The 20,630-nt window shown below is 37.6% G+C and overlaps 1 protein-coding gene across 1 annotated transcript in view; it reads left to right on the top strand.

Annotated features, from left to right (window-relative positions):
- The window catches only part of LOC310984129 (CUB and sushi domain-containing protein 1-like), a gene marked incomplete at both ends in the record, with an annotated part of 396,452 nt that overhangs the window by 254,554 nt on the left and 121,268 nt on the right, over nucleotides 1-20,630 (top strand). The window contains 7 exons of the mRNA XM_083969256.1: nucleotides 4,622-4,762; nucleotides 10,513-10,634; nucleotides 10,761-10,833; nucleotides 12,301-12,439; nucleotides 13,450-13,637; nucleotides 13,857-14,045; nucleotides 19,677-19,793. Of these exons, the coding sequence (XP_083825382.1) occupies nucleotides 4,622-4,762; nucleotides 10,513-10,634; nucleotides 10,761-10,833; nucleotides 12,301-12,439; nucleotides 13,450-13,637; nucleotides 13,857-14,045; nucleotides 19,677-19,793 (969 nt within the window). The remainder of the gene's footprint in view (nucleotides 1-4,621; nucleotides 4,763-10,512; nucleotides 10,635-10,760; nucleotides 10,834-12,300; nucleotides 12,440-13,449; nucleotides 13,638-13,856; nucleotides 14,046-19,676; nucleotides 19,794-20,630) is intronic.

The following is a 20,630-nucleotide window of genomic DNA, read 5'->3' as shown; positions in this document are numbered from 1 at the left end:
TCCAAAATTATGTAAAAACTTTTGTATAAAGCTTTTTCAAGAAGGCAATTTCAAAGCTCAGGATATTGATATGCACATTATAAATTTTTGAACTATTGCTGGGACATGTATACAGCTGAAATGGTCATATAATTTGGTGGGGCCACTGTTGCTCGACTTAGAAAGATCTTAGTGTAGCTCAGTATGTGCAGAAAATTGCAGAATATATTGGTTGATGAATGGCAGTTCGGGAAGCTGGGGGGGATGAATAGTCATAATGTTTTTATTGTTTCAACACTCCCATAATTTTCAATTCACAGAGAACACATGGCAATTAGATAACTGTTCCCTATTGTAATAAAAATTATTGATTTAAACTGAATCAACCGAGGGCCTGGTTTGAGTGACTGGTCATTAAAGATGTGTGTTTAATTGACTGGTGGTAAACCTGGTGTTATGTTATTTTGAAGCAGCCTTTTGAAATCTGCAGGGCGATTAGTGCTGTAAAGCAAAATTAAACTTGCCGTAAATTTTCCTCTAGGTGATAAATCACATGCTGTCAGATTCAGAAATTAAAACCAAAAACTGAAACTGACTTGTCTTATTGAAATGAAGTGCTCTTAGTAAAGTCTTATAGTAGTATATTTTATCATGACAAGTGTCCTATCACAATCAGATGTAGATCTATAAAATGGTATACATTAATGTTTGTTTAACATTGTCTTATAGTCTATCCTCTTTTCTCTCATTTAAAAGTAAGACATACGCTATCAATCATTTGGCAGCTACACCGCCAATATGATGAGTCACAGTCAGATTTTATGATTTCTAAAAGTGCATACATAAAACAGGAGATGCCATATTCCAGGAGAAACATAAATCGGCATCCCAATGCAGTAAGAAAAAAAAAGAAGAAAGATTTTGCATCACAAAAACCCAAGGGCTTTTTCATTTACCAAGGTTTTTATGGGACCTTGACACTCATGACTCTGTCTTCTTTTTATTCCTGAATAATTGAATAATAGAACAGTGAAATACAAACAAATAGAAAGCAAAAGTGAATCAAGCAACCACAGTAATAACCCATAAATCTCCTGAGCGAGGAAATGGCAACATGAAATTCAACGTAACAAATCTAATAAAGCTTCAAGATATGCTTTTGAATAGTATATAAATAGTTAACATAATCAAAAAGCCACTGTTGCCATCTAATGTAAGAGAACGTATTGATAAGCCATGACAAAAGGCTTTATCTACAAATCTCTCTTCTCAGATAATACAATGTAGGATCTTGTCATTCTTTCAGCTGTTGTTCCATTGATTCTCTCTCCACTCCTGGTCTCATGCCTCAACACAATAATGAATACCTAAAAGAGCTTTTACGTTGTTGAAGAACAAAGACTTGGTACTTTGCAACTAAGTCACTGCGTGTCTTATTTGAGTCAAAGTGCATTAGATACAAAACTCCAAGTAAAGACGGAAATAAAGAGAAAACTTTCTGAGGGAGTGTTGGTGAAGAATCCCCATTTCAGATACTCTATGTTTTATTAGTGAAGCGGTTCTGTAGCTCCCTCTCTATCCCTTGCAGGGTTGTCAGCTCACACTGCTCTTCATTGCACCTTTTGTAGTTGGATTCATAAGAGGATTTTGAATATTAGTTTCAATAGAGTGTTTGTACTTAACAATGGAATCTAAAAACACTCTGCAGTGGATCACACTCGCTCACTTGCTCTCTCAGGAATGATATGAAACAGGAATGATGTTAAATAGCGTCGGAAAAGATTAAGATTATTAATCAATTGTCAGTGCTATGATCTTCAACTATTTTAAGACATGTAACTAATCTCATCTGGTGTTCTAATTGAAGTAGCTCCTAAATAACTAATATGGAATAATTATTAGTATCAGCTGTATTATCAGCAGAGTACTTGTCTCTTTTGGAAAACATGCAGTTATGTGCAAGAGCAACAAGGGTGACTTTAGAAGATTGATGAATTAAAGATTGTTGGGTGTCAGACTTTGAGAAAGCTGTAATTGTAGGTGCTACAAGGTGAGTTTTCACTTAGCTATAGCTGCTGGATTTTTTTAGATGCCGTTTTTCTCTAAGGTAATTAATGAAGGGGACAGAATGCAAGACCCCACATCAAACCGTTAACCATGTGGGAAATGACCCCCAGTGGATCACCACAGTATGTGACAGGCAGAAAAGGCCGTAATGAATAATCACCGGTGCCTGCTTCGCCCACCCATGCAAAACTGCAGGTGTTTTCTGATGAATCACAGTCTCTGCTGAAACATCAATCTGGTGGACTCCTGGTGGGCAATCAAAAGCAACAAGCTTTGTGTTAGTTCTGGCTGTGAACTGAAGTTGTGCATGCCAATTGCTTATCAGCATCAGTTGACACTTATAATCGACAATCACATGCAAACAAATTTCCAATCACTTTCAATCAAGACAATAAAGTGGTCTTTATAATCCCACAAGCTCTCACACTTGCTCTTGATCATTATGGCGCTGTTGCTGCCGCTGCTGCTGCTGGTTAATCTGTTTATTTCTACCTGCTACAAACTGCTGTTACCGGCTGTGAAGATTGATTTCTCCATCAACCACCTCAGCCTCCTCCTGTTCTAGTGTCTTATTACTATATTTGGGGGTGGAATTTCTTTCCTTGTGCATTATGTATATTCCATATCTCACTGATATGGGCCTGCTGGGTTCTATTCTGTGTAGCCCTTTAGGGTTTTATTGTGCTCCCCACTGAATCTGTCGCTGCCGATTAGATCACTGGGGAGCACCCTCAACGGCAAAGTGTGTTCTGCCAAACAAAAATGTATAACCATTTGTTGCAGTAAATGGCCCTATGCTGTGACATAAATGTTCCAGACAGAAATGAGGTGATGCATGCTTACAGCTGTACAGGCCAATGGGGGGGCTCTAATGGTTTTGGGTCCGTTCAATTGGTATACAGTGGGTCCTTGAATGCCTATAGAGCAATGCCTTAATGCCAGAACATGCCTTAACATAGCAGCCAGGTTCAGCTATTCATCGCAATCATGTACCACCGAGGGGATGATGGCTACTCTCAGCGAGACAATTGTTCCCTACCATGGTGACAGAATTGTCCAGGACTGAATGGTTCAAGAAACATTCAGGCAAAATAACATTAATGACATGGACACAACAATCTCCAGACATTGGACTGTGAGAATCACTCGAATGCAGCATCTGTACAAAAAACAGCATATTTTTTTGCAAAAAAAGCATCTTTTTTTTGTCAGTTGTGGGAAGGACTGGAAGTCAGATTGGTTTGCCTGAACACCAGAACCTGGCAGGTCCCTTGCTGAATCACTGCCAAGACATGCGGAAGCTGTTGTTAGGGCTAAAGGTGGTTCAGTGCTGTACTGAGCAAGAGTCTGTGTTGTGTGTCTGTATTTTTCAGGTCACTGATTGTATATTTTGTCTGTTAATTTAGAAATAATTTTATAGAGGCATCAGAAGGATAATCAAATTTGATTTAAAAAGTCATGAGTCAGTGATGATGATTTATGAATTATTCTTGTTTAATTAGCAGATATACTACTGTATAGGAATAGCTGTACCTCTCAGTGTATTTTTAGTATTTTGTTATCATTTATTAAAATGTTAAAATACAGTTCGAAGGAAATATAAGTGCATCACATTTTTGAAGACTGTCTAATGTTTACTTTATGTGTTTTTATCAGTATTTTTTTATTTGTTACTTGCTATGCAGAATGAGATTACACAGTCAACATGAGATGAGTTTGATAAATCACACTGTCGGATAAAAATCTCCAAAATGCCATCTGTCCAAGAAAAAACAGCATTTGTTTTCGCACACTGACTTTGCATTTCAGCATTATCTCAGTATTTTTTTAAAAAAACATATAAAGCTGTAGAGAAACAGGTTATCCTTAAATAGCTTTAATACAAAAACATCACCAAAAAGTGAGACTTTTTTGACAATTTAACTCCCTTCTTTTCATTAAAACTTCCAAACGATGTGATGAAATAGTCAAACTGGGCTCTACCAGGACCAGCTACAACATTTTAATAAAACATTCAGTGCCAATAATTTGTCACTCCGAGAGAAACCAATCTTCGGCATGATTACTTTTGACACTTAGGCACATTTTGATGCTAATACTTGTTTACTTTTCTTAAATACAATTTTGAATTCCGAACTTGTGATGGATTATTACCCCATTTTGGCACTGACAGTATTAGTAGACTGAATGAAGGGAATTGCATCAGTCCTTCTCTTGCCATTAAATTGTTAAATCCAAAATGACTGACAGACAGGCAGGTAATGAGCTAATAGTGCAGTGTTACCAATATAATGTTTGACTTCTAGAGAAGTAGACGATGTAATAAAGCAGACAATGAATGTACACTGGTTGGGTTTGTCTGCAAAACGACAGCATACAGTAATATGATTTTCCAAGTTCATTTTTTCTCTTCTTGCCCTAATAACATCTAATACATCTCTTGAGGTCTTGGGGGATGTTTTGTTTTTTTTTCCTTCACAGGAGTCCTTCACTTTCCAAGTGTGTCCTTGCCTTAATGGGATGTACCACAGACAAGCAGCATTAAAAAGATTGTTCAAACTCTGCTCTATTTTAGGTCTGTCTGAGCCAACGACATTTGGAACGTTCTCAGGAAAGGATGTTCCCTCTCAGATCGCCTCGAATGGACACATCATGAGACTGGAATTTCAGTCTGATCACTCCAATACTGGAAAAGGCTTCAATATCAGCTATACAAGTACGTACAAACTACCTATCCTTTTCTCTGTCTGTTTGTCTGTTTGTTTGTCTGTCTTTCTGCCTGTCACATGCTCATATAGTTTTTGTTCACCTTTATTGTACCTTTTTATGCAGGTAGCTTTGCTTGAACACAGTTGAATGTACCTGCTAAGAGTCACATGCAACAAAAATCAAACAAAAAGTGCACCCTGAAAGATTTAAAAACTGCCTTTCGTGCTGTGACATTAATTGGTGCATCCGTTTTGTTTGGTATTGGTGTCTTTTCCTTATTTCTGCAGTTATCCAGTCAGATGTCAGCATGGCATCGCATTTGAAATATTTCCAGAGCAGCTCCAGTGGAGTTTTGATAGCAGAAAATTGTTTAGCAATCTAAAAATGACAGGAGTAAACATGAGCAGCAGATTTTTTTTTTTTAGGTCTGCTACCCAGAATGGAGGAGGATGGGTTTGCTGCACCAGTGTCTAATCACATGACAAGAAAACATAAAAGCCTGTTGTCTTTGTCAATTGTCCATTCTAGCAGGAATATCCAGAATGCTTTGAATAGGGAGGAATCTTACATTTTCTTGAACAGGTGGCTCCTTACATCTCACATCCTAATGTAATAACTTGTTTCTTCTAGCTAAAACAAAAAATAAAACCCTTTTTTTTCTTTGTTCTTTTCTTTTTTTAGTTGCGGGTTTGAGGAAACAATTTTTGAAGGGTTTCAGTGGCTTTTGCATAACTGTCTCCATATGAAATAATCATGAAAAGCTACAATAAATATAAAATACATATACAGTGCAGTAATTGGCACAAATTCAAACTGAATAAGACTGGCAATTTATACAATAACCAGACAAACTGCTGACATGACTGTCTGTCCTGAGTTCCTCCCAAATCATCGTCTGTTTTCATGTCTTACTGATGCTTTACCTGCAGCAGTTAAGCTTGTCCCATTGTCAGACCGACTACTGCAGCCAGTGTGTTTATCGGCTCTAAACTGAACTAGTTCTGCATGAACGATTCTGATTAATTCTCCGTGATCTCTGCACGGTTTTGCACCATTTCACAAACGACCATCCAAATGACCTCATCTGTGACTCTTCCTTGAGAGGGGACATATGAAAAATGGAAATTTTTTTGCCTCTCCAGCACCACAATTTATTTAATAAAAAGTCTGTAACAAATCTATAATCCCAGCACAAAATTTTTTTCTACACTAATCCTAACACAAATGAAAGGTTTGATGCACTATTGGTGGCAAAAATATGCCATTATAGAGTCTTTTTCAGTCACAAATGGAAAGTAATGTGCAAATAGAGAAATCCAATTTATAACTAGAAAAAGCATTTCCAAGAATGGAAATGGTGTGACTGCTGATAGCAACTGAACGCTGTTGCAGAATTAGCAAATAGTGCAAGCAGTGATCACCATACAAATGTTTGACCAAGGTCGGAATCGAACCCACAACCTCATGGTCATTAGACTTCCACTCTGCCTCTAGGCCACAGTGCACACACAGTTGCAGAGACTGTTGTCTGTTGATGATCTGAACACTGTCAACATCAAGAAAGCTTGAGAGTCAAGCTTGAATGACTTAGAATGAAAATTATTATCTAAGTCTCTTTGCATTTTTGACCAGAATTTTAGCCAGAAGACAAGTGTGGCTACAAAACTGGAGAAAATAATTTGTCTAGAGTTTAATTTGCAGAAAAAGTTAAATATTTTAAAAAGTATAAATAGTTAAAAAAAGAGAAAAGTAATGCCGATAAAGTTCAAAAAAAGCTGCACGTTTTGATATATGAATTGTTGAAATAGCACAACACCTAACACACTAACCATATGGCCACAGAGAACCTGAGTTACAATGAGCTTTATACTATGAGGAATCAAAGACTGTCCAATGACAGCTGAATAATTGGAATCAAAAGTCAAGCAATGATGTGAAATGACTGAGGCAGGAATCGAACCCATGACCATATGATCACTAAACCTTTACTCTGCCACTTGGCTACAGAGAGCACACTGCTTTCAAGACTGTTGTCATTCATTGTAATGTGATGATGTGCTGCAAACTGGTATGAGTAATCAAGGAGATAACAAACACCTGTAACCAATTGAAGGCGGTGGAGGAGAGCAGAATTCAACATAACATAACAAGAGTTCTTCCCTTGGATTCGAACTAGTGACCTTGGGGTTGGGAAGCAGCCACCCTACCCCCTACACTACAGTGGAGTTGTGGTGAAGAGAGGTTGAGACTTTGATGAATGTGAGATTTTTCAATGATTCTTAAAATAAAGAGAAATTAGTATAAATTAGCCACACCAAGCAAGAAGAGGACTTTTTTGTGACCTGTGACTATTTTTTGGTGAATTAAAATGAATTAAAAAGCACTTAACAGCAAGTTACAAAGTTGAGCTCCTTCTCCTGCTGATGTGAAAAAAATACATTGAGCTGAATGAGAGCAGAGAGCTCCCTGGCTGCATTTAAAAAATATTTAAAATTATTATCTAAGTCTCTTTGCATTTTTGACCAGAATTTTAGCCAGAAGACAAGTGTGGCTACAAAACTGGAGAAAATAATTTGTCTAGAGTTTAATTTGTGGCCATGCTGACAGTTTAGCCAGAAAAACTCTAGAATGTTTTTTTGCCTCTATCCACTCTGACACCACTCTGGCTCTGCTCGTTAGACGCAATACACACCCATTATAAAGCTGAAAAAAATCAGAAAAAGTTAAATATTTTAAAAAGTATAAAGAGTTAAAAAGAGAAAAGTAATGCCAATAAAGTCCAGAAAAAGCTGCACGTTTTGATATATGAATTGTTGAAATAGCACAAAGTATGAAGGACTAGAAGAAGACCGTAAAAAGGCGGAAGAAAATGGCCAAACAGAAGAACAATAGTGTGACTGCTCAGCAGTCACACTAAATACTCCCTGTTTCCCTGGAAATGTAATGCAGTGTTTACTGTCAATAGCTATAAAAAACACAATGTCCTGTCGTTAAATACCCATTCTTTAAAAGAGACAAACGCTAAACAACAATCATATAGCTTTTGATGGAACTTTTTAAAAGTGCACTTTTGTCAGATCATGAATTCTACACTGCGACTTAAAAAAAAGATCCGACATCTTTGTGCTCTTTCAGTAATTTGGTCTATTAACATTTTAATGCATATATGAATATCAATAGGTGTTGCTGTGGGGATATCAGTGTCTATTTATATGAATAATGTTAGAAACTCAAATATGAACTTTGACACACCAGACGTTGCTAAGAGCAGTGCACTGGGAGCGAAAGAGTGGTTACAGAAAATAATACATTTTTAATTTATGGCATAAAGTCAAGGTAAATTGATCCTGTAGGGTATAGGGTGCTTCGTCTAAAGATTTACTTTGGTTTAATGACAGTTTTGATTATCAGTGGTACATATAAATAAGGCTTTGCCCAAACAGTATTGTTAGGGCTGCCTAAGAGGAAACTAAATCATAATCTCTGTTAGGCTTAACTTCTTTTGTAGAAACCAATGCTTTCTATCATTTTCTATCCACAGATGCATTTTTTCTTTCAATTACAAATTCTTGTTTTGCTCACAACACTGGCAAACCAGTACAGTTTTATGAACAGCTATGATTACGCTCCTATATCTCAAGTTGTTTATGATGGACTGCGATGTTGCTGTTATAGCCACAGCATAGCTGCAATACCAAGGGCAGATATTTCATCTCACTATTGGGGTGCCGGTGGAAGGTGGCAATACAGTAAACAGAAACATTATTCAGGATAGTTCCATAGGTGGCCACGAAAGGTGCTGCCAAAAGGACTGTAGAGAAAAGCTTCATTACTATCACAAAATAATGCTGGATAATTGATAGAGTTGTACTAACATGTTCAAATGCCTGTCCTTTATTTTGCTTTGCCTTAATGACACCACCATAAATCGTTTATATCAACATTTAATTCCTTTATCATGATTTGTACCTAATTTCCTTTGATGTCCCTTACTGTCTCTTTTTTCTTTTGTCTGCCATTTGACTGACCTGGTTGACTCATAAGTTGTTTTCTATTTCAACCCATACACAGCTTTCTAATGTTTGGCTGTCAATAACTTTCTTAGTATTTCATCTTAGTCTTTGTTGTATTTAAATTATATATATGTATATATGAAAATTCATATAGTGATACATACTGTAACAGTACATTCAACAACTATTTCATATGCAAGAACAAATAAATATCGTAAAGTTTCTTAAAATAATATAATAATATTGAAATATTACTTATACAATGTAGAAAATATATTATTTTCCTTCTGGTATGAGAACCAATTACCCTGTATCTTAAAAACATGTCTGGCATTTATTTAAACCAAACTGCTTGAAAATTAGTCAAAGGTTCAGCAAGTCATAATGATTATAATTGTGGGTAGACCTTTACTGAGTATGCAGTGATTGGTGCAAAATTACCTCAAAACTCACTTGGTGAAGAAACTAAAATGATCATGATACATACACAAGGGAAATATGTCCTTGCACCTCTTTAAAAATCTGCTAATACAAAACTACACCTTGTACAATGCACTCACTTTAGACTCGGGACTCTTTGACACAAAATGTTCAACATATTGTTGTCTGACTTAGAGGTCATCTCTTCCTCCCCATCCCAGCCCTCTTATTCTGTATTTTTTTTCCTCCTTATTTTCCTTTCTCTCCAATTCATCATGTTGATCTCTGGCTTTCACTCTGGCTCATGTTGCCTCTCTGTTGTTTGACTTTTTCATTCAGACACAACCTTGTCACACACTTTTTCTGGTGTTTTAGCCAGACTCATAACTGCGTTTTGTTTTGTTTTTGTCACCTTGGCTTTTGTCCCTCATCTCCCTGTTCTGATTTCACATATCATTTGAATATTTTGTGTTTTGTCATTTGTGTTGTGTCTCATATATATGTATACTAGTCTTTCTGCCAATCTTTTATATCAGGCTTGTGAATGTGTGCATGGTTACCCCTATGAAAACCTTTGGCTTTTGTATGTTCGTATGTTCTGCACATGCATATTTGAACACATGCTCGTGTATGCAAATGTGTCTCTATCCGTATGACAGTGTGTGTAATACATGTACGAATTTCTGTTTATGTATCTACAAGGTTCCGCTCTTGCTGTTTTTTTCTTCTCTGTCCTTCTCTTTCTCCCTCTACTCTCATTTCCTCTCCATCAGTAGCTAATCAACCTAAGACATGTCCAATCACTGGGTTTGTGCTCTGGGTGGGATCAGGTTAATCTCTGGAATGGGGATAATATAAGCTAAACATGACAGGGTTGAATCCACGTGAAGATAATTCCATTCCCATATTTCCATATCAGTGGAGATGTCACATTCACTGACAGTGATACAGCGCTCTTTATTTTTTTCCTCTGGTGGAACCAATTTTTCAGGTGTTGAAATAAATTGAAAAACCAGGGAAGACTGTTGAAATCAGTAAATATGCACACATATTTTTAAACACTAATGATTAAAATATCCATAGAAAAAGACGGCCACCGCACACTGATAAGACTCTGCTGATATACTTTTATTATGAACAACGCGTTTCGCTTTCAGCGTCGTCAGGTTCCATATAAAATATCCATATTATAGATCATATTGTGCGATATGTTATTTCCTTTTCTCTGTGCTCATTCAGTTCCACAGCAATTTGCTTTTGTTTCATAGTTTATTCAATTCTGTGTCCATTGATTGTAACTTTTCTCTTACTGTTATCTCTGTAGCATTTGGTCAGAATGAATGTCACGACCCAGGAGTTCCTGTCAATGGTCAAAGGTATGGTGACCAGTTTCAACTAGGCAGCTCTGTGGCTTTTCGCTGTGATCAAGGATTCATAAGGACACAGGTAAGAAACAGATACTTTAACAGAAGAAAGTGCAGTTAGAATTTGGATTTGCTATTTTTAATATTCATATTGGTATATGTGTGTAAGTAACAAATCTTTATATTATATCTTACTATCTTATTTCAGGGATCAGATCAAGTCACTTGCATCATCCAGGATGGAAACGTCGTCTGGTCTGCGGCTGTGCCCCGGTGTGAAGGTGAATATAAACAGATACACACACAGATACTGTTTACTGTGCGTATGAGTAATGGGGGAATCATTCAAAATGTTTCACTTGCCAGACTGTAAGGTGACAAAACATTCAACTATTTGCTTCTTGCTGTGCATCTTAAGTGTGTGTATGCACCTTAGAAATTGTATAAATTTGCTCTTGTAATTGCTTTAGCCTCCAGCCTTCCCACACATATTCAGGCTATTTGCATGCATCTTTCTCTCTCAACAATAATCTTAAATGAGACTGGCACAAGTTCTGCTGAAACTCATTCAGTGAGACACACTCATTATATAGAGATGTATCCATAGTGTGCAGATAAGCTAATATGTGGAAGTAATAATAAAAAAAGGACAGCAAATGTGCTATTATTTCAACACTTTTTGAAGGGGAATAGTACCCTCTGGCCTGTGAGTATTTTTTTTTTTTTTTATCCCCCTCCATCTTCATTGTATTGTCTAAATGACATTATCAAATGTTGCCTGTTGTTAATAAATGGAATGGAGACAATCGAATTGAATAGGGTTGTCACCTTATTAAATATGGAGCATGAGAAAATATTATCTCTCCCATTGGACAGTGAATGATAATTATGCTTTACTTCTAGAGTGAGAGCAGCACACTGCTGCTTGTGGGTAAAAGAAAGATAGAAGAAGAAAAACTGGAGTGTTTCTTTTTCTTTTTTTTGCTGAAAGTCTCAAGTTGCAAGAACAATTAAAGGGGTAAAAGTATCAGCTCCTTGAGAACAGAAGAAGTGGTAAGAGTGTGTCAGATAAGCAAATGAAGATCACATATTGTAGAAAGAGCAGCAGATGATCATGAACTACAGGTTTAAAGTTTTGAAAAATCTGTTATGCTGTATGGCAGCTTAAAGCTGCTAGACAGACATAAAAAGGAAATGGAAACCCAAGGAAATACTGTATAAAGTCTTTTATTGGTTATTGATGTGAAATATGAACCCAACTAAAGGTAATTTCTTACATTGTAATGTAGCATAATTGAGATTTTAGAGCTCTAAATGTTAACTATAAACTGAGTTAAGATGTGCCAGCCCTGCAGCTTGCAACCCTCTGAGATGCAAGAATATGAGAAGCTTTTTTTTGGCATCATTTGACACATAAATATACTTGATTTCCCCTATAAATGATCGTGCTATAATTATTTTTGCCTTTTTCAAACATGAGCAACTCAAAATTGTTTACCGTAGCACAAGATTGGCACAGCATAATTTGTGAAGGTAAATGTTTATGTATGAAATATAAAAATTCAGAAAGGATTAGAGAGCTAAAATAAATTGAGCAGATGATGAATCTGCTTACTCGATGAAATATGGGTGTCGTGCATGCTGTAACACATTTACAAGAAATAAAATTAATTTCTGTGTGTGTGTGTGTGTGTGTGTGTGTGTGTGTGTGTGTGTGTGTGTGTCTGCTTGTCTTTATTTCCCTGTAGCTCCATGTGGAGGCCATCTCACAGCTTCTACTGGTGTACTGCTCTCTCCTGGTTGGCCTTCCTTTTATAAAGACTCTCTGAATTGCCAGTGGGTGATTGAATCGCAGACAGACCACGCTGTGAAGATACACTTCGACAGGTGAAGTTATTTGGTTAGGTAGTTACAGAGATATGTTTTTCTAGGTTTGTTAAAGTTTCCTCATGTTTTTTAGATTATAAGTCAGATGTTTTGGAGTATTAAATATTTTCCCCTTCCAGGTGTGTGAGCTAGTGCATCATTTATTTAGTCCTTCAGAAGCATTAGAAGTTAGTCAAATTTAAATGTAGTTGGTGAAAATCTGCTTTGATTCATTGATTCATTGATTGATGAATGATTCATGTGGGCTTTCTCCATATTTCATCTGGAAACAAGCCAATAGAAGACACAGTGTTGCCCAACACCAGTAAAGTGGATATCTGTCTTATTCAGAGGTGAACTAAGGGCCATGTAAAGTCAGTGTTACGTGATGTATCAGTGGTTCCCAGCCATTGTCTATCTTTATCTAACCAGGTAGTTAATTTGATCCATGTGTTGCCCTTTCAGTAAATTAGTAAACTACGTTGATGGATTTCATGCATAGATTGATAACCAGGCTCCTAAGAACCAACTCTGCCTCTTAGAGCGCTGCAGCCGTGAGTGGAGGTGATCCCTCAGGCAGTCAGCAAGTCAGTTACTCAGACTGGAATTGAGGCGCTGAAGAAATTGAGTAAGAGGGAGATAACAAGTCAGTCAATTGTTCAGGTAATTAGTTACACAAGATAGGTATATGGTTGTTTAAGTGTTTAGTTATTTAAACAGGCAGGTAGACTGTGACAGTCACTTTTGTTACTTCAATTAGCCTAGGAGAGGTCACCAATCTGTTATTGCTCATTGTTCTGTGCCTATAATGGATGGATAACTTCAACAAAATTAACATTGCTGCTGAATCCTCCAGCGTCTGATGTGTTTATTGGTTTAATATCTTTTGCTCCTGATGATAAACAAATATTTGCTGTTAGTTGCCTGCACACAGATTTTGTATGTCAGTCATATAAATGCTATCTTCCTGAATGTCAGGTTATTGTGAATGTTTGTTTGTTTTTGTGTGTGTGTGCGTGTGTTTTTTTTAGGTTTCAGACTGAGGTCAACTATGACACACTGGAAATCAGGGATGGCCCCTCATCCTCCTCTCCACTGATTGGTGAATACCACGGCACCCAAGCACCTCATTTCCTGATTTCCACGTCCAACTTCCTGTACCTGTTGTTCGCGACAGACAACAGTCGCTCGGCAGCAGGCTTCAGCATCAGATATGAAAGTAAGCTTGATTTGCGGACCGATAGGGATGTTTAGTCAACACACTCTGAATTGCATGCAGACATTCATACAGAGTGGGAAAGTGTTTTTTTTTTCAGTGTTTTCTGAGTTCAGGCTCAGACCAGCGTAAAAGTATGTACTGTAATTACCCACACACATGTGCACTCATACTCTTGACCTTGCCTGTGTGCTATTTGTGCTTGTGTGATGTGATTCTCAGGTGTAAAAATGGAGTCAGACTCTTGTCTCGATCCTGGTATCCCAGTCAATGGTCGTCGCCATGGCAGCAGCTTTTCCATTGGCTCCCGTGTCTCATTTGCATGTGACCTAGGATACACACTGAGTGATCAGGAGCCAATTGTTTGTGAGCAGAATCATCAGTGGAGTCACGCTCTCCCCAGTTGTGATGGTGAGAATCTCTCTTTCTTTCATTTCATTCCTCTTGATCGGGGCCCCCAGTGGGTTTACACCTTTAGCATCATATTCCAAAAAGGATTCGAGCGCAACAGTTTTGTGATAATGTGAGGAACTTGTTCACTCGTTAGAATATGGGTAGAGTGTGAAGCTTTCTAAATACAGGAAAGAGTGAATATGTGGTTATCAAGGAAAAGTTCACCTGCTGCACTCAGAACCCCATCCTAGTAAGTAGTACTTATAAACAATATATATCTCTAATTAGATCATAACAATGACAACAACTCAAACACCAGGTAGCAAAAATGTACCATTCATTTCTAAATGCTATTATAGTGAGGGTCTTATTTTGTCTTGTTAGTTTAAATTAGTTTGATGGTTTTTAAATAACTTTCTATGTGATGATTAGTTATTTTCTATTTCTTATTTAAGATGACTTTTTGTCTATGCTCCAGGTCTTTCTAACTGGTGTTTGAGTTGTTGTTGTTGTTGTTATGATCTAATTAAAGATATTTATTGTTTATACGTATTACTGACTAAGATGGGGTTCTGTGATTGCAGCAGGTGAAAATCATGAGTCACTGCCCACTTCCATCCATCCTCCTTCCTCCTCCTGGTTGAAACATTGTTTTTTATTAATAAAAAAAAAAAATTGGGAGCTCTATTTAGCAGTGTGCGGACATTTTTTTCCTTTTCTTTCACTTTTTTTTTCTGTGCTGCACCTGCCTACTAGTCGGATGTGCGTGCACTTTCCTCCTTTGCTTATCAAGGAAAAGTTAGCACCGCAACACCTCAGAAAAAGGAGGAAGGAAAAGAAATTTCCTGTATGAACTGGCACAGCAGGTCAGTGTCACCTTGTTCCTTTCTCTCAGAGGACAAAGCCCTTTCTCCCCCTGAGGTGCTTAAAGCAAAACATAGCTGGAAAAAAGAGGTCTCTAAATACTCTTGTCAAAAGCCAGACTAAATCTTGCTTTGCCAATAAAATGATCTTGATCTGAATTTAATATAGGACAAAAAAACAAGGTGCCTGATTTATTATGTAAGCTTTAGAGATGAAGTTTTTAATTTAGCAAAGAAAAAGTAGCAACAACTTATTGCTGTGGTAATTTGGAGCCTCTCCAGCACTGCAGAATAAGAGTGTATTACATTATCCGTTGGAAAAACAGCAAAACATTGATTAAAATTTTAGTTTGTTAGACCATGACAACATTAATCTAGATCTTTTCCACAGATCCATCCATGCATCTGTTGTCTGTAGCGTAGCTCTTTATCCACGCAGCTAACCAGAAGGGGAGAAGCCTTTGCTAGCTGAAACTGGCTCAGTGCCCCCTAGTCAGCTCTCCAGTTAATCATGGGGCTCTATAGGAAGACAACCGTTCATGCTTACACCTACTGACAATTTAGAGTCACCAATTAGCTTAAAGCACCCAAAGGAAATCTACGCATCACAGGAAAAACAAGCAAATCTGACCCCAGGCCCCAGTTCTCCAACATGTTCCAGCCCAGAAACCTTGTTGTGAGTCAATAATGCTTAACCACCATACCATTGTCTGTAGTTTTTCAGGAAAAAGCAAATCAATATTGAGAAACTACTGCATGTAAATGTTTTTGCATCAGTAAATAGATATTATTCCTAAAACAACCCAACGTGTTTTATCAGCTAAGTGTAAGTACACTGCCCTGTGACATATTTGACCCGAGCTGCTGACTGAGATATTACAACAGACAGCTGTTACTTTGAGCTCTTGCTCAACTGTCGACACTGACAAAGAGTGACCAGTACTACAGCAGCTGCTCAGTTTAGTTAATTAGATATCAATACAAACATGTTGAATAAGTAAAAAAAAAAAAGGCCCTTAAACAATACAATTTGGTTAGCACATACAAAAATACTGGACAAAAATGGTCATATTGAGTCAGAGCATCATCAGTAGATGAGATGAGAGAGGGAGTGGGTGCAGCTGTTACCTTGACTTCTTCCATCCAAACTAAGATATACAAATTCTACTATTTCTAGTCTTCTGTGTTTTTCAATTTCACTTGATAAAGGGAGAAGCCATGGAGCTAATTGTACAATAAATGCCCATACTCCAGAATACACGCGACCACAATGGCTCTGGTCTTCAGCCTCGGTGAAATTATGCAGGTCAACAGGCACTATTGAAACAGATGCTCAGTGGCCACTCACCGGCCCTCTCAGTCCACGTTTACCACAGCTCATGCTGTCATGGGAGATGAATACACAGCGTCTGATTTGATCTGCCGTTTCAAAAGAATCCAATTTGAAACCCAAAGTCACGATGTCTCAACTTAGGAGTGAGTACATACTGAGACGGTCTATCTCGCTGTATCAGCCATATAACGTAAGCAGTTTTAAACGGCCACTCTGACATTTTCAATTTTCAGGCAAGCATCCCATCTTACCAGACAGGTGTCACATTATAAGACACACTATTTCAGAATGGCACTTTAACACTGTGTAAGCCTTGACTAAAATTTTAGGTCATGGTACGGTATGTTCATATGAATTATTTATGACATGACATTTATGACATGAAAATTCCTCAAAATCTTCCCCTACTTTGTTAGTTTCCTACCTATTGACAATTTTGAATATTCAGTTCCCTTGACACATATATTGTGTTGGAACTGAATATTCGTTACATGTCACTGCTCTGGAAACACTGGTGTCTTTTAATAAGGGGTTGCTAGATGATATGTTGTTGTTGTCATTTTTGTTGTTATTGTCACTGTTTGTATTGTTTTGGTTTGTTTTTTGTTTTGTTTTTATCCTTCTCTGTCTTTTTGTATGTGTTCTTAACTGGACCAAGAGTCTGTAATAAAATGTATCTATCTATCTATATTTCAAGCTGTGGGCAGAAACCTAAAAACTAAAATCCCAGCTAACATATAGAAAACCTCCATCGTCCACTCAGAATGGGCTTTGAGATTTTATCAGTTAAGAGGAAAGAGGAGCGAAATCATCTTCAAAAACTCCCACAGCCATACTTACAGCAATGTGTACTGTAGACACATGCACACATTAGGTGACAATGATCTTATTTACAGTGTCGTCTCAGAGGCACAGTTAACATTTTATGAAGTCAAGTCAGACCTCTTGCTATCATCACACACAGTGCACAGCCACCAAAATCTTCATTTTTACAACATTACAGTATATCTACCAGAAAAAAAACAAAAGCAAAATGAAGTGTAGTCCTCACAAAGGCATGCAGAGACCAGTCCCTCTCAGTAATGCCACGGTGTCTGTTGGACCCAAACCACTAATCTTCTTCCTGCAGGTCAGCTAAATTGCCAAACAGATAATACACTACACTGGCTGCTCTTTTATGTGTCAGGGACTGTAGAGAAGAGCCACTGTGACATTTTAAAGTTTGCAGTTGGTGCCAGGTCAACAACTTGTTAGAAGTGGCCAAAATCATAGCTCCTCTTAAAGAATGGCCAGACATCCTTTAAAACGAGGATATTAGAAACACAGAAAAAGGAAGAGGAATTTAGCAGAAAACAGGTGTGATACATTTCTCTGTTCAACTCTACACTGACTGCCTGAAAAACACATATTTCTTTATCCGTTTCTCTTTCAGAATTCAGAGTCATGCTTCTGCTCTGAACACTGAAGGCCACCACACTTTGATTTGCCTCAGAGTATTTTGTTAGTAATGAATAGTCGTTCTGTCTTCTTCTTCTCTATCTTCTATGTTTTTCTCTCACATTGTCATACAGCCCACTTTCACACACGCACACGCACACACAATAACTGCATCGGTCTTCACACTTTTACCGATCACTCACATACAAGTTTGCAGGTTACAGTAGATCTCACTCATGCACTCACAGACATCAGAACATGTTTCCCTCAAGGGTCATTTAGTCAGACAGTGCCCTAGTTTTAGTTGAATCCTGGTGGGAGTGTGAAAAAAAAAACTGGCACTGGTTACCACAATACACACAAGACAGCTAGTCAGAGCAGGAGAGAGAGGGAGAGAAACTCTCATCACAGCTACTCAACCCAGCTGCAGCTCTGTTGAAATATGATGTAGAATGAGATGGAGGGAAAGACACCGACAGAAAAACTGTGAGGGAGAGGCGCTCTCCACACACACACACACACTAGTCACTACAGTATGAAGACGTAAGAGAAGCTGTAACATCTGTCTTCATTAAGTCCCAGTGATAAATAGTAATTAAATAAACTTTTCACCAAATGAATCATCACAATGTTAATTTTAGGAGCCAAGGGGGATTTTCATGCATCTATATATATATATACTCTAACAGTACAGTGAAGTAAAAACAGTAAAGAAAAATAATTAGCCTACTGTCTTTAATTTATTTCATAGAGTATGTAGCTATTCATGGGTTGCAGTGACGTCACGTCGAAGTGACCGCCGCCATGTTTGTGTCCGATTTGACAGCTCTCCTCATATGACAGCATGCAAACCGCAGGATGGAAATGACAGTTTCTTGACAAAATGACAGGGTTTCATACATCCTGTCTGGGTTTATATCTCTATAACAACAGACTAACTCTATATTATCCCACTTATTACACAGTTTATGAATTAATTAATTAATTTGAGACGTAATGTTGATCAAAGTCCTTAGTCCGGTCACTTCTCCGCTGTTTGCTCCTCACCCTAATCTAATGAATAGAAATATCAGAGTTTTAATTTTCATGCCGAACACCTTAAAGCACTTTAAATGAAAGGTTTTGAATTGAAAGAGATGGAAGCACAGTGAGAGAGAAACAAAAAGTAAATAAATTGTTGTGATAGACTACTCACACTGTTCGACAAACCGGATACCAGCACTATAACTTTGTAGCTGTCTCCGCTACGTCTCTCTGGCAACAGTAACCACGGACATACATTGTAACATTCTACTCCGGTACTGGAGTTTCAGAATAAAAGCATAGCATGGAACATCATGGAATATTACATAAATTATCGAAGTTCAACAGTCTTGAATGAAGTATGAGCCCTCATTTACTTTCCAATTACGTTACTTTAGTATTTTCTATTCTGCTTTGTCCCAATAGACTATGGTTGTCTTTGTGTGAAGTTTCTGATCCCTCACTCTTCTTTAACAAACCACTCTCTTTCTCTGTCACATTTCTCCTCTCCTCCATTTCTTTTTGTTTTCTGCATTAACTAAATTTTTGGCCTTCACCTTTTGTTTCTCTCACTCTGTAGCTGTATGCTGTATTTTTTATCTACTGCTATTTTCTGCATGTTTTGGACAAAAAAAAAGTTTCAAATATGTATAATTGGTACTACTTTGAAGTAGATGTTGATCATTGTCAACTATTTCATAACATGAAAAGGTTATCTAATGCCTGTTTATTTCATTTTATACAAACAATTACAACAAAAAAAACCCTGAAAACTTCAGTTAGGAATTGAGCCAGTGTTGCTTTCAAGGCAACATTTACAGCACATTGTGTTACATGTTATTATTATAAGAGCAAAAAAAAAAATCTGTCATTAAGTAGTGACATCTTAACTTGTATTTCTTAATTTTCTGAAATGTTGTTTGTTTTTCAGCCAGAAACGTTTTTGCAATGTTAAAACTCTCATTTTCTCTTTTCCATCACTTTTTTCTTCAGCTCTTTGTGGAGGCTACGTGTACGGTAAAACGGGGACTATTCTTTCTCCTGGCTTTCCTGACTTCTACCCTAACTCTCTTAACTGCACCTGGACTATAGAGGTGTCTCATGGAAAAGGTAAGACATAATGAAAACTACTATTCATTTGCTATTCATGGGTTGCAGTGACGTCACGTCGAAGGGACCGCCGCCATATTTGTGTCCGATTTGACAGCTCTCCTCATATGACAGCATGCAAACCGCAGGATGGAAATGACAGTTTCTTGACAAAATGACAGGGTTTCATACATCCTGTCTGGGTTTATATCTCTATAACAACAGACAAACTCTATATTATCCCACTTATTACACAGTTTATGAATTAATTAATTAATTTGAGACGTAATGTTGATCAAAGTCCGAAGCCCGGTCACTAGCTTCTCCGCTGTTTGCTCCTCACCCTCCCCCCGGTCGACTCGTGTGTAGTTGTTTTCAATGGGCTTTTGATAATCAATCAGTAGATTGATGAATTATCATGTAAATGTTACGATGTGCGCATTTATGCAGTCCTGTCTGTCATAAGAGATGACAGTTACGGGACACGTTTGTGTCACGGACTCGCGGTGGCACAGACACTGCGCTGGCCCGTCCGCTCTGTCCGCTCTGATCGCAGGTTTGGTTCCAGCAGCGGTGAGGGAGGCAGAGAGCCTCCACTCTCCCTCTAACAAGCTACAAGTCATTTTTCTAACATCACAATTAGTCTGAAGCTGGTAAAAATGAAACACAAGGTAAAAATCCTTGATAGTTCTTCTGCCCTGCTCCGCTGATCAGAGCGGCGTCCCTAGCAACGGCCTGTTTTACTTAGCAACGGTCTGTTATACAGAAATAAAAGACTGTATGCAGAATCAGTGAGTAATTAATAAGAAAGTAATCAAAATGCAGAATTCAATAATCAATGTTATTAAATATAAAAAA

This window comes from Trachurus trachurus (assembly GCF_905171665.1).
Source record: "Trachurus trachurus genome assembly, chromosome: 3".
NCBI lineage: Eukaryota > Metazoa > Chordata > Actinopteri > Carangiformes > Carangidae > Trachurus > Trachurus trachurus.
Note: the sequence above shows the minus strand (reverse complement) of the source record. Positions and strands in the feature narration are given on the sequence as shown.